We start from the raw sequence: 14200 nt of genomic DNA, 5'->3' as shown, positions 1-14200 counted from the left end.
GATATGAAAAGCGATACTCTGTGGGGCTGGTAATGGCACATTATAGAATGTGGAGGGGATCTGTTACCTTCCCTCTCATTAATTCTTCTTTTACTGTTATACCCCCTATAAAATTACCATTTTAAACACCTCTTGTCTCAATTTCTCTGACGAAGAAAAGTAAAACCCCACCCAAGTCTGCCTTCACTGCTGAAGCAATTGAAACAATGGGCAACTGGTTCAATTCACAGTGAAGTTTTCAGAAGGTAAATCTCAGGGAGAGCTCCTCATGCAACTGCCGACAGCAAGCAGCCTTCCCTTACAAAGCTGTCCAAGCTTGCTAACCCCAAACGAAGAACAGCAGCAAAATGCCACCTGTGAGCCAACAACTGCCCAGGTGATGTCTGCAGCTATGGCAATACTGCCAGCTTGTGTTTTTTGTAGGGCAGTAAAGGTGAGGGGGGGGACAAGCACTGACTGGGAACCAGTTTGACAAACCCCAAGAAACAGTTCTTTGGGCACATCAGTTCACGCAGAGTGCAGTACTTGGTAGCCAAACAGAAAAGTTATTCAGTTCCAGCCTGCGTGCCTCCTCCCAAACGAACAGGGGCCTGATGAATGGATACACTCACAGGACTCTGCACAATGGAATCAGCTGCTAACTGCCAATGGCCTCAGGATCCAGCTGGCTTTAAAGAGAACTAGCAACTAGGGTATAAAATAAAAAAAATATGATGCACAATTCATTTAAAGGGGCGCTGCTGGCTCAGAGAATTTCCCCCATTCATTTTCTTAGTTCACTCCTTATTGCTTCAAACCTGATAATAGGATCTCTTTCCCCTCCCACAACATAACCTCCCACTACCGGCAACATGCATCATCCCCGAGGGTTGTCCTGCCCTCGGTGGACATGGCATTCTGATGCATTTCCAAGTTCAGCAGATGCCAACATGGCTGCCTTCTGTCGATGTCTCAATTTCTGCACTAGTATTGTCAGTAGGGTGACCAGATAGAAAGTCCGAAAAATTAGGACAGGGGATGGGTGGTAACAGACGCCTATATAAGAAAAAGCCCCAAATATTGGGACTGTCCCTATAAAATCGGGACATCTGGTCACCCTAATTGTCAGAGTTATCTAGGAACCACAGCTCTGCGGGAACAGTATTTGTGAGCTGCCCGCTGACATGAAGCCAGCAGGGGGAGCTCATGCACAGTTCTTTGGAGGATAATCTACAGACCTATGGCTTCTGGAGTCACAGCCCCTTTGGGGAGGGGCAGGCGGGGCACTGCCAAAGCACTGGTACCTGCTGTGACAGAGGTCCCTTGGGACACCTGATCACCAGTTCTCCTTCCAGGACAGCCCTGTGGAGCTCCAGCCCGTCGGTGGTCCACTCCACTTGGTGTTCCTCTTCACCAGCAGGGAGCAGGGAATTAAGGGGCAGAGAGACCCCACACAATTCTGAATATATTTTCCACCAAATTATATCGATATTAAGGTAGATCTAATTATGGGATCAAACAGGCCTGCAGTGTTTCTCTTCACCCTTTCTTTCCCCTATTGAAACAGCAGTTTTCCCTTTTTAGGCCATGGAAGGTCAGCAGCCAGGCACCAGTTAGGTCTCATGGGCTGCTGCTACTTCCAACCTGAAAGGAGAGGAGAGAAGTGCCTTTTGTAATAGCTGTTCTAGCTGGGGAGTAGATGGCAAATACCATGTAAGAGGATCAGAAAAATCCAACACCCTGCACCAGCCCCTGGCTAATGACAAGTTCTAGGGGTTCTCTTTGCAGAAGCTGGGGTTACGATCATGAGCCTAAAATCAGAAATAAATCATTGGGGCAGACGAAACATTAATACTAACTGCAAATAAACTATGATAACTCCAGGCAACTCATACTAGTTTTTTTCCCAGTCCCTAAAGCTAATAAACTGCTTTCCCCATGGTCTAACTCCTTCCTCTTCCTGACACATGAGACTTATTCTTGTTTCAGCAACTGTTTTTGGAGCTCAGCCTTGTTAAACTGCTAGAAGAAGCCCTTCCATTTAGAAAAAAGAAAAGGAGTACTTGTGGCACCTTAGAGACTAACAAATGTATTTGAGCATAAACTTTCATGAGCTACAACACACTTTGGTGGAGGAGTCACTGTTGAAAGCAGCTGTGTCCCTCTTTCAGTAGCTTGCAGAAATGCCCTCTCTCTGGAATACTTATAAGGAGAAAGATGAAGGATGGTCTTGTGGTTCAAGGCACTTGCCTCAGGAGGTGGTTAAAAATTTTCCAAAACTTTTCTAACGGAAAATTTGGTTTTTATCTCAATTAAACTTTTCATGGAAAGTGTCTGCGTCCCTCAAAAAATTCAATTCAATTTTTTGGGGTCAGAAAACCAAAAATATTTCAGCGTTCGGCACTTTTTGGCCAATGTTGTCAGCCCAAGACTGCTGAAAACAAAACATTTCAGCTGAAATCCAAAATTTCCAGTTTCCAGCCAAAGCGTTTTGGGGTTTGGGGTTTTTGATAAAATTTTTACAAAAAAAGTAAATCTTTCAGTTCTGTCAAAATTTTCTCCAGGGATCCCACCCGCTATTTTCTGACCAGCTCCATTTGGGACATCTGGGTTCAATTCCTGGCTTTGCCACCAATGTCTTATGTGCTGCTGCACAAGTCATTTAATCTCTCTGAACCTCAGGGTCCCATCTGTAAAGCGAGGATAATAATTCTTCCTTCCTTGCTCTTGTCTATCTAGATTGTAAATCCTTCAGGGCAGAGAGAGAGAGAGACAGAAAGAGAGAGAGTGTGTACATGGTACCTAACTCAAAGAGACCCTGCTCTTGCTTGGGTCTTTAGGCATGACTGTAATACAAATGAACAATAATAATAAAGAGACAGAGATTGAATAATCTTGTTCCTGGATGTAGATTCAGCTTTAAAAGTTCATCTTAGTGCTACTGGGTAGAGCTGAGCTTTCAGCAACCTCCTTTCCAGAGGTTCTCTGCTCTCCCCACACTTCACAAGACTCATACTGGGAAACCAGGAACCAATCACCAACAGACCTGTTAGCCAGTAGCTTACCAAGTGTCTGCTGGTTGCGGACCCCTCCAATCACCACACATATTTCTGCTGGCACATCTCCTGGCCCATCCTTTACGTTTTTCTTGGAATCTTTGGTGTCATCCTGCCAGATAACCTCTTGAATATAGTCATCTGGTATCTCTGTTTTCACCTTCACCTCTGTCATCGTTCCAGGCTCTTCACTCGGCGAGGACTGAGATGTCACAGAATCAGAGCCCTCTGCTTTCGGGCTCTTCGGACTCCTCTTCAAGTGCTCCCTGGGTGCGGGGAAGAGGAAAAAATAAGAATTCTTATTTTCTAGCTCAACTTTTAGTTACTGACACCAAAATAAAGATAAATAAACTGTAGTAAACAGAAGTATCTTTATTTTGGTGTCAGTAACTAAAAGTTGAGCTAGAAAATAAGAATTCTTATCTTCTAGCTCAACTTTTATTTACTGACACCAAAATAAAGATACTTCTGTTTACTACAGTTTATTTAAGATTACTGTGTATGTTTGTATGTGTCTGTGATAAATGAGTGATAAAATTTTAAGTACTTACAAAAGTAATAAAACTATTTATTAGTAATGAAAACAACCTTAAATAGCATCAACAAACTGACTCATGAAAGAAAATGAGATTCTACTTTGGAAAAACAAAGCTACCATCTTGCTGGAAAACAGTCTTTTTAAAAACTCCTCATGTGTCAGTATATAATGCCTGCATCTGTAATTTTCACTCCATGCATCTGAAGAAGTGGTTTTTTACCCACAAAAGCTTATGCCCAAGTAAATCTATTAGTCTTTACAGTGCCACCAGACTCCTTGTTGTTTTTGTGGATACAGACTAACACAGCTACCCCGATACTAGTCTTTTTAAAAGCACAGATACTTACCAGAAGGGAGAAACCTGGAAAACAAAAATCTGACAGAGATCTACAGCTGATAATGGGCAGCAAATTCATTCTACTCTGGTAATGTGATATGACAGCAAAAGAAAATGAGCAGTTTCGGGCTTCACAGATAGAGAAATCATCAGAATGCAGTCCCTTTATTTGACTGTCTTGAATTCACTCATATGTCCCATCTTGGGCACCTTGTCACCAGCATTGGGTATAAACAAACTGGAGGAAATTCAAAAATGAACAAATATAACGTGGAAGATTGCAGGATCAATGTATAAGGACAGACTAAAAGAGCTGAATATATATACACGGTGCCTTAGCTGACCAAAGGCTATGGAGTAGCAGACATGCTAAGGGTCTGTACAGTATTTAGACAATGAAAACACCAAGGAGACAGAAGAATTGCCAAACAGAGTTTAATGTGCTATTATAACTAGGAGTAATGGATGAAATTAAGTAATAGAAAACTTAGGATGAATATCAGGTTAAGATATGCTACTGCAGAGATCTATTAGACCATGAAATAGTGGAAGAGGAGGAAACCCCATTGCTTTGGATATTTAAATGAAGACATCACAAAGTACTAATAAATATACTGTAAAACTAACCATATACTATTTTATAATATCAGGTGAAAAGATAGTATGTGGTGCAGCCCAAAGAAGGCAACTGATCAGGATGTCACTGCTAGAATTGAAAGAAAAATTGCACCGGGGATGGTAGTGAGGGGATGGAAAGGAGAGGAGTAAATGAACAATGAGAACAATCTTCTGTAACAATTACTGCACGTCCTCCTACACAGATATGGAGTTTCTCTTTCAAATGCGTCAGTCACAACGGGGCTGCCAGACATTATACATTCTCACCCCCTCATTCTCATTAAAAAATGAAATGTATAATTAGTAGCCTCCAAACAGAAAGGAAATTATTCCTGAGTCCCCCGATAGAGGCACGCTCTCCCCTATCTACCCAAGTTTTCTTGAAAATCATTCAGAGCTTTTATAACTGATAAAAGATGCATTTACACAGAAAAATGTCAAAGAAAATAAGGAGTTCTTTAAGAAGAATTTATTAGACGTCCCCAAAGTCTTGATTTCACAATCAGGAAAGAGAACAACTCTGGCTAAAAGCCTATCCTAGTTCAGTGGCACAGTGAAGGCAGCAATCAGAAAAAAAAAGTAACACATAACCAATGGAAAAAGGGGGAAATAGGTAGCTATCAAGCTAAATTAAAAGTTATAAAATACGGAGTCCTAAAAGAATTGGTAAAGAGATCTCTGGCCCACTGATGCTCATTTTTAATACATTCTTTACTACCAGGGAAATTCCAGAAGACTGAAGAGTGCTAATGCTGTGCCAATGTTCAAAAAGGGCACACCAGATGACCTGGATAACTAGAGGTTGGTTACCTGACATCAATCCCAGGCAAAATAATGGAAAAGCTGATATGGGATTCAATTGATAAAGAATTAACAGATAGAAATATAACTAACACCAGTCAACATGGTTTTATGGAAAATAGATCTTGTCAAACAAAATTAATTTCATTCTTTGATGAGATTACAAGTTTGGCTGATAAAGGCAACTGTGCAGCTGTAATCTACTTGGACTTCTGTAAGTCATGATCTAGTACAATACAACATTATGATTAAAAAATTAGCACTATACAAAATCAATAAAGCACATGGTAAATGGATTAAGAACTTGACTAACTCACAGATCCCAAAAAGCAGATGCCAATGGGATTTCTCACCAAATGGGGATGTTTCCAATGGGGTTCCGCAGGGATTGATTCTAGGCCTGACACTATTCAGTTTTTCATCACTTATCTTGAAGTAAATATAAAAGCACAGGTGATAAAGTTTGTGAATGACACAAAGAGTACTGGAATGCTAAGTCACATAGATCAGTCTGGATCACTTAGTAAACTGGACCCATTAAAAACGCATCTTAATACAGCCAAATGAAAGGTCATACCTTCTAGGAACAAGGAATATAGGCCATGCCTACTATGGTGGGGTGTCCACCCCACACAAGGCCTGAAGGGGTTAAGGTGACTAGCTGGGCTGCACCTGGAGGAGGAGCCAGGGAGCAGGGATTGATGAAATGAGGCTCAGCGGGATGGGAACAGGAGGGGCCCGTATAAAGCCCAGTAGCTGAGAGCAGCTGGGGGCTGCAGGGAAGTAGGCTACAGGCATTCCCTGGGAGAAGGGAAGTGTGTTGGAAGCAAGGAGCCTACAGTTACTCCCTGGGAGGAGGGAGTTGAGGGCTGGCAAACCCAGAGATGGGGAGAGCCAGAAAGGCAGGAAAAGCTCAGGAGAATAGCAGCAAGGCATAGGATAGTGTGGACATTGACTTCTGAGGAGAGGGCCCCTGAGCTGGAAGTTGGAATAGAGGGCAGGACTGGGTTCCCTTACCAGCCACTGAGGAAGTGCCACAGACCACGCAGTGGAAAGTGGACTGCCTAGGAAGTATGCTCCAAACTAATTTGATACCTCGGAGAGGGAGGACCACAGTCACCTGGCCAGAGGGCCAAGTCACAAAGAGGAAGCTGAAGTTCCTGGAATGAGAGGGGCCACAGGGTGAGAAAGGATAACAGGTGGAGAGACTACCAGAGGAGGGCACAGCACCTGGAAGGAGCTAATCCCCAGAGCTGCCAGGAGGAAGCGCTAGAGCAGTGAGTGGTCCCCATGACACCTGCAGAATGGGGGACTATCCTGGAGAACAGTAACTCCGAAAAGGATTTAGGGGTCATAGTGGACAACATCTGCTCCCAGGGCGATGCTGTGGCAAAAAGGGTTAATGCGATCCTTGGATGTATAAACAGGAGAATAGAGAGGAAAATTAGGGGAGTGATTTTACCTCTGTATATGGCATTGGTGAGACGTGACACTGGAATACTCTGTCCAGTCCTGGTGTCCACATTTTAAGGAGGATGTTGAAAAACTGGAGAGTACAGAGAAGAGCCACATAAATTATTTGAAGGCAGGAGAAAATGCCTTCCAGTGAGAGACTTAAGAAGACTTCTATCCATTTAGTTTATCAAAACGAAGACTGAGAGGTACCTTGATTACAAGTATGTGAGTGCCTTCATGGGGTCCAAAGGACTCTTTAATCTAGCAAAGAAAGGCAGAACAAGAATCTATGGCTAGGAGCTGAAACCAGATAAATTCAAATTAGACACAAAGCTTTAACAGTGAAGGGGATTTATCACTGGAACAAACACCCACGGGAAGTGGCAGATTTTCCATCTCTTGCTGCCTTTCTGGAAGATGATCTAGTCTAATACAAGTTACTGGGCTTAATACACAGATAACTGGGTAAAATTTAATGGGCTGTGATATACAGAAGGTGGGACAAAGATGATCTACTGGTCCCTTCTGGCCTTAAAGTCTCTTGATCTATGAATGCCTGAATCAGAAAAACTTTTTCAGGACCCCAGAACCTTAGCTCTTCATGCTCATTGCCATTTTTTATCCACCCCTACTAAGAGGATAATTTCCAGAGAACAGGCAGACATGCTCTTGCCTGACCTTTTCTGGGAAAGACCAACCTACAAACCTCAACTAAAATCAACATTATTCCACAACCGCTGCCCCTAATCCCCAAAACATTAACACATACTTATTTAAAGCATCAGTTCTGTAACTACCGAGGGGCTCCATCTTAACAGAAAGATCAGCCTCCCACAGTTTTAATAAACAGCTAACCCCCTTCCTATAGATCTCTTGATGCTCACACAAGAAATTATCCTGCACTGGGCCTGCAAAACCTTATTTAAGATCCGCATCAAATTCAGAATGATAGTCTGGTTACGGGCCACATGCCCTATTTGATATTCAAGCCACACAACTCATTCTATCTCATCTCCTAGACACTCAACAAATTCTTGTTGTGACTGAAAGGACGACGCTGCAGGTACATCACAGGTCACAGGATGTATCCCTCCGTATCGCAGACAGAAAAGAGGAGCAGGTCTTAGCATTTCTACTTTTACGGGATTTGTTCTACTATCTCAATAACTGGGAAAAAACCATGGGCTGCATCTAGATTAAAATAAAGCAATAGCAAATGAGTTCTCTTTTGGCCAAAACCAATACACTGTTGGTATTTTTTCTTTTGTTTTTGTTTTTAGATTAGCATGCATTACTCATTACATAAAACAACTATTTAATCTGTGACACATCCTGGGGACTGACTAGTTAGATTTTTTTCTTCTGACCACTTCCTGCTTCTACACTCTTGACTTTCACAGCTTTAAATGTTGGCAATTCTCAGTTCTTTACTGCATAGGTCAGAGATCATTTTTGCAGTAAAAAAAGCCCATTCAACCAGACTACAGGACTCCTAAATGCAAGAAACAACACTCACTGATGCACAAATATTTTAAGTTGGAGAAACAGTGTGTTTTGTTTCCATTCTATTCTGACTCTACAGCAGTCACGTATTATTGCCACATACTATTTCCTATACACAGAGGATTCAGTCAAGAAGTTTTACATTAACTACTTTTTCAAAACTGATTTTTTAAAAATTCACATTCCTATAATTTAATATCTCATTTAAAGTTACTTTCCACCCATCAGTCAATTTCACATGGTAGGCCTTGTCCACACTTGCGGTGTAGGGTACATATAGACACATACCACAGCAAAAAGCAGGCTACGTTCACATGGCAGTGAAAGGCTCTGGCAAGAGGGAGGCAGGGAGCTGCCAGACCCTTTTGCCACTGCTTCCCCACTGTCAGAACCTTTCCCTGCTGCCGGAGCCTCTCACAGCATTGCACTGCTAAAAACAACAGCACAGGTGTGGGAGGTTCTGGCGTGTCTTTAGTTTACTCACCTAAGCAGGCCACACAGCCTGCACCGCTATTTATACACATGGCAGGGCAGCCTGCAGTGTTTGCACTCTACAGAGAGCCTGTCATAAATATAAAGGGAAGGGTAGACCCCTTTGAAATCCCTCCTGGCCAGGGGAAAGCTCCTCTCACCTGTAAAGGGTTAAGAAGCTAAAGGTAACCTCGCTGGCACCTGACCAAAATGACCAATGAGGAGACAAGATACTTTCAAAAGCTGGGAGGAGGGAGAGAAACAAAGGGTCTGTGTGTCTGTCTATATGCTGGTTTCTGCCGGGGACAGACCAGGAATGGAGTCTTAGAACTTTTAGAGGAACAGCCGTGTTAGTCTGTATTCGCAAAAAGAAAAGGAGTACTTGTGGCACCTTAGAGACTAACCAATTTATTTGAGCATGAGCTTTCGTGAGCTACAGCTCACTTCATCAGATGTTCACATCTGATGAAGTGAGCTGTAGCTCACGAAAGCTCATGCTCAAATAAATTGGTTAGTCTCTAAGGTGCCACAAGTACTCCTTTTCTTTTTTAGAACTTTTAGTAAGTAATCTAGCTAGGTATGTGTTAGATTATGATTTCTTTAAATGGCTGAGAAAAAGAATTGTGCTGAATAGAATGACTATTTCTGTCTGTGTATCTTTTTTGTAACTTAAGGTTTTGCCTAGAGGGGTTCTCTATGTTTTTGAATCTAATTACCCTGTAAGATATCTACCATCCTGATTTTACAGGGGGGATTTCTTTATTTCTATTTACTTCTATTTTTATTAAAAGTCTTCTTGTAAGAAAACTGAATGCTTTTTCATTGTTCTCAGATCCAAGGGTTTGGGTCTGTGGTCACCTATGCAAATTGGTGAGGCTTTTTATCCAACATTTCCCAGGAAAGGGGGGGGGGTGCAAGTGTTGGGAGGATTGTTCATTGTTCTTAAGATCCAAGGGTCTGGGTCTGTAGTCACCTAGGCAAATTGGTGAGGCTTTTTACCAAACCTTGTCCAGGAAGTGGGGTGCAAGGTTTTGGGAAGTATTTTGGGGGGAAAGACGCATCCAAACAGCTCTTCCCCAGTAACCAGTATTAGTTTGGTGGTGGTAGCGGCCAATCCAAGGACAACGGGTGGCATATTTTGTACCTTGGGGAAGTTTTGACCTAAGCTGGTAAAGATAAGCTTAGGAGGTTTTTCATGCAGGTCCCCACATCTGTACCCTAGAGTTCAGAGTGGGGGAGGAACCTTGACATGGTGGCATAGTGGTGGGATTAACCTGAAATCATTTTGAGATCCAGTTGAGATTTTTTGAACTAGAAATACAGATTTTAAAAAGGAAATTTTTTTTTCCTTTGGAAAGGAAGTCCAGAAAGCAGCTGAAACTGAAAGCAGCTTGTTTTTTCTCTGCTTTGTGGCCAAGCAGAGACAAAAGGGGATTATCTTTGTGAATTGCAGGTTTTCTTTGCCTGGAGGCAGGGTACTTAACTCCTGCAGGGAAATTCACAGTCTTCCAACCCAGAGTTTTTTTTTTTTTCCCTAAAAGTAAATAGGGGGTGTGTGTTCTACCCATTTGCTTTTTCTTTGGGCTGGGTAAGTAGGTTTCCAAGTAGTTGGAGGTTTTTTGCTTTGATTTGGGCCCAGAGCAGAGACAAGGGAATTGTCTTTTTCTGTAGGCTGACAATCACTATCAGAGAATAGGTATTCTATTCCAGCACAGCAAAATTTTACAGCCAAGTTTTGTTTGTTTATTTCTAAACCTCGGGTGTAAAGTTAGTTAAAAACAGAGAGGTTAGAATGACCAAATCCGCAGCTCGACTACAGCTGGAATTAGCCAAATTTCAGGCTGCGGAAAGACAAAGGAAACATGAAAGACAGATAGAACTCATGCGGCTGAAGAAGGAACAAGAAAGGGAGGCAGCGAGAGAAGCAGAACAACACCAAGCGGCTGCTCACAGGAGAGCTATGGAAGCAAGGGACAAAGAACTGGAGGAGAAGGAAAAAGAGAGGAAGTATGTGGAGGAGATGGAGAAGATAAAGGCTCAGCAGAATATCCCAACAAACCCTAGTAATACTTCTCCAAGTACCACTTCCCATCCCAGAAAGTTCCCCACCTACAAGGCAGGCGATGATACTGAGGCTTTCCTAGAAAACTTCGAAAGGGCCTGCCTTCGGTACAACATCTCTACTGACCAATACATGGTAGAGCTGAGGCCGCAGCTCAGTGGACCCTTAGCTGAGGTGGCAGCTGAAATGCCTAAAGAACACATGAACAAGTATGAACTGTTTAAATCCAAGGCGAGAGTCAGAATGGGGATAACACCCGAGCAGTCTCGTCGGAGGTTCAGAGCCCTAAGGTGGAAACCAGACATGTCATTTACCCGACATGCCTACCACATTGTGAAACATTGGGATGCCTGGATATCAGGAGCAAGTGTTGAATCTCCAGTAAATTTGCCCTTCCTAATGCAAATGGAACAATTCTTAGAGGGTGTTCCTGAGGAAATAGAAAGATACATCCTAGATGGGAAACCCAAAACTGTAATTGAGGCAGGAGAGACTGGAGCCAGATGGGTGGAGGTGGCAGAGAAGAAGAAAACTGGTCGCAGTTGGAGCGGAGACCAGAAGGGACCACCCCAGACCACACCCTATTACCGGGGGCCGCCCAAGGCCCCACCTACCTCCCAAAGAACCCTCCAGACCCCTTATCGTCCCACCACCCCGTTCTCCAGCAACCCACCTCGCCCCAGTGACCCGTCAGCTGGACGATGTTTTAAATGTAACGAGCTGGGGCATGTAAAGGCCAACTGCCCCAAGAACCCCAACAGATTACAGTTCATTGCACCGGAATCACACCAGAGGTCTGCAGGCCCAGATACCTCCCAGATACCATTGGAGCGGAGGGAAACTGTGAGTGTGGGCGGGAAGAAGGTCACCGCGTGGAGGGACACCGGAGCACAAGTGTCAGCTATCCATGCTTCCTTAGTGGACCCCAATTTAATCAACCCAGAGATCCAAGTGACGATTCAACCCTTCAAGTCCAACTCTTTCAATTTGCCTACAGCCAAGTTGCCTGTCCAGTACAAGGGCTGGTCAGGAATGTGGACTTTTGCAGTCTATGATGATTATCCCATCCCCATGCTGTTGGGGGAAGACTTGGCCAATCATGTGAAGCAGGCCAAGAGGGTGAGAACGGTCACCCGCAGCCAGGCTAAACAAGCTGTGAGGCCTAGCTCTGTTCCGGAAACTTCTATCAGGACCCAGTCAGAGGTGATGGACCCGGACCCCAGGCCAATGTCTGCAACAGCAGTAGTGGATCCAGTCCCAGAGACCCAGACGGAACCAGTCCCAGAACCGGAACCAGCCGAACAACCAACACCAGACCCCATGTCAGCACTGAATCCAGTACTTGCAACCTCAACACCAGAGGGCCCCACCGAACCTGAACTGGCAGCAGCCGATAACCCTACACAAGAGGCTCAGCCGGAGCCTGAATCCCAACATAGTGCACCAGCGGAGAGCGGTTCACAGTCAACAGAAACAGCTCCATCCCCTATATCGCTTCCAGAGGGACCAAGCCTAGGTCCACAATCCCATGAGGAACTGATGTCTCCAACATCAAGGGAACAGTTCCAGACCGAACAGGAAGCAGATGAAAGCCTCCAGAGAGCTTGGACGGCGGCACGGAGCAACCCACCGCCTCTCAGCTCTTCTAATCGATCCAGGTTTGTTGTAGAAAGAGGACTTTTATACAAGGAAACTCTTTCTGGGGGACACCAGGAAGATTGGCATCCTCAGAGACAGTTGGTAGTTCCAACTAAATACCGGGCCAAGCTCTTGAGCTTAGCCCATGATCACCCTAGTGGCCATGCTGGGGTGAACAGGACCAAAGACCGTTTGGGGGGGTCATTCCACTGGGAGGGAATGGGCAAGGATGTTTCTACCTATGTCCGGTCTTGTGAGGTGTGCCAAAGAGTGGAAAAACCCCAAGACCAGGTCAAAGTCCCTCTCCAGCCACTCCCCATCATTGAAGTTCCATTTCAGCAAGTAGCTGTGGATATTCTGGGTCCTTTTCCGAAAAAGACAGCCAGAGGAAAGCAGTACATACTGACTTTCATGGATTTTGCCACCCGATGGCCGGAAGCAGTAGCTCTAAGCAACACCAGGGCTAAAAGTGTGTGCCAGGCACTAGCAGACATTTTTGCCAGGGTAGGTTGGTCCTCCGACATCAGCCCCCTACAGGACAAAGTGGATGCTATCCAAAAGTGGCCTGTCCCAAAGTCAAAGAAACAGGTTCAATCCTTCTTAGGCTTGGCCGGTTATTACAGACGATTTGTACCGCACTACAGCCAAATCGCCGCCCCACTGACAGACCTAACCAAAAAGAAACAGCCAAATGCTGTTCAGTGGACCGAAAAGCGTCAGAAGGCCTTTAACAAGCTTAAAGCGACACTCATGTCCGACCCTGTATTAAGGGCCCCAGACTTTGACAAACCGTTCCTAGTAACCACAGATGCGTCCGAGCGTGGTGTGGGAGCAGTTTTAATGCAGAAAGGACCTGATCAAGAATTCCACCCTGTAGTGTTTCTCAGCAAAAAACTGTCTGAGAGGGAAAGCAACTGGTCAGTCACTGAAAAAGAATGTTACGCCATTGTCTACGCTGTGGAAAAGCTACGCTCATATGTTTGGGGCCGGCGTTTCCACCTGCAAACCGACCATGCTGCACTGAAGTGACTTCACACCGTCAAAGAAACTAACAAAAAACTTCTTCGGTGGATTTTAGCTCTCCAAGATTTTGATTTCGACATCCGACACATCTCAGGAGCTTCTAACAAAGTGGCTGATGCACTCTCCCGTGAAAGTTTCCCAGATTCAACTGGTTAAAATCGTCCTTGAGATGTAGAAAATATTGTTAGTCTTTATGTACTTGGTAGTATATTTAGAGATGCATGTATCTTATTAACTCTGTTTTTCCTAGAGCTCCAGGAAGAAATCCCAGCCAGTGTTTCACCCTAGCTGAGATTTGGGGGGCGTGTCATAAATATAAAGGGAAGGGTAAACCCCTTTGAAATCCCTCCTGGCCAGGGGAAAGCTCCTCTCACCTGTAAAGGGTTAAGAAGCTAAAGGTAACCTCGCTGGCACCTGACCAAAATGACCAATGAGGAGACAAGATACTTTCAAAAGCTGGGAGGAGGGAGAGAAACAAAGGGTGTGTGTGTCTGTCTATATGCTGGTCTTTACCAGGGATAGACCAGGAATGGAGTCTTAGAACTTTTAGTAAGTAATCTAGCTAGGTATGTGTTAGATTATGATTTCTTTAAATGGCTGAGAAAAGAATTGAGCTGAATAGAATAACTATTTCTGTCTGTGTATCTTTTTTGTAACTTAAGGTTTTGCCTAGAGGGGTTCTCTATGTTTTTGAATCTAATTACCCTGTAAGATATCTA

The 14200-nt window shown here is 44.1% G+C and overlaps 1 protein-coding gene across 19 annotated transcripts in view; it reads right to left on the bottom strand.

The window, feature by feature from the left end:
* The window catches only part of ZNF618 (zinc finger protein 618), a 325146-nt gene that overhangs the window by 115304 nt on the left and 195642 nt on the right, over window positions 1–14200 (bottom strand). For 18 of the 19 annotated variants that reach the window (XM_073314156.1, XM_073314151.1, XM_073314152.1 and 15 more), the window contains exons 3-4: window positions 6792–6875; window positions 3045–3301 (exon numbers count right to left, since the gene is read on the bottom strand). In XM_073314156.1, the coding sequence (XP_073170257.1) occupies window positions 3045–3301; window positions 6792–6875 (341 nt within the window). The remainder of the gene's footprint in view (window positions 1–3044; window positions 3302–6791; window positions 6876–14200) is intronic. The other variant, XM_073314154.1, reaches the window with a different exon arrangement.

Source organism: Lepidochelys kempii, chromosome 16 (assembly GCF_965140265.1).
Source record: "Lepidochelys kempii isolate rLepKem1 chromosome 16, rLepKem1.hap2, whole genome shotgun sequence".
NCBI classification, from domain to species: Eukaryota; Metazoa; Chordata; order Testudines; family Cheloniidae; genus Lepidochelys; species Lepidochelys kempii.
Note: the sequence above shows the minus strand (reverse complement) of the source record. Positions and strands in the feature narration are given on the sequence as shown.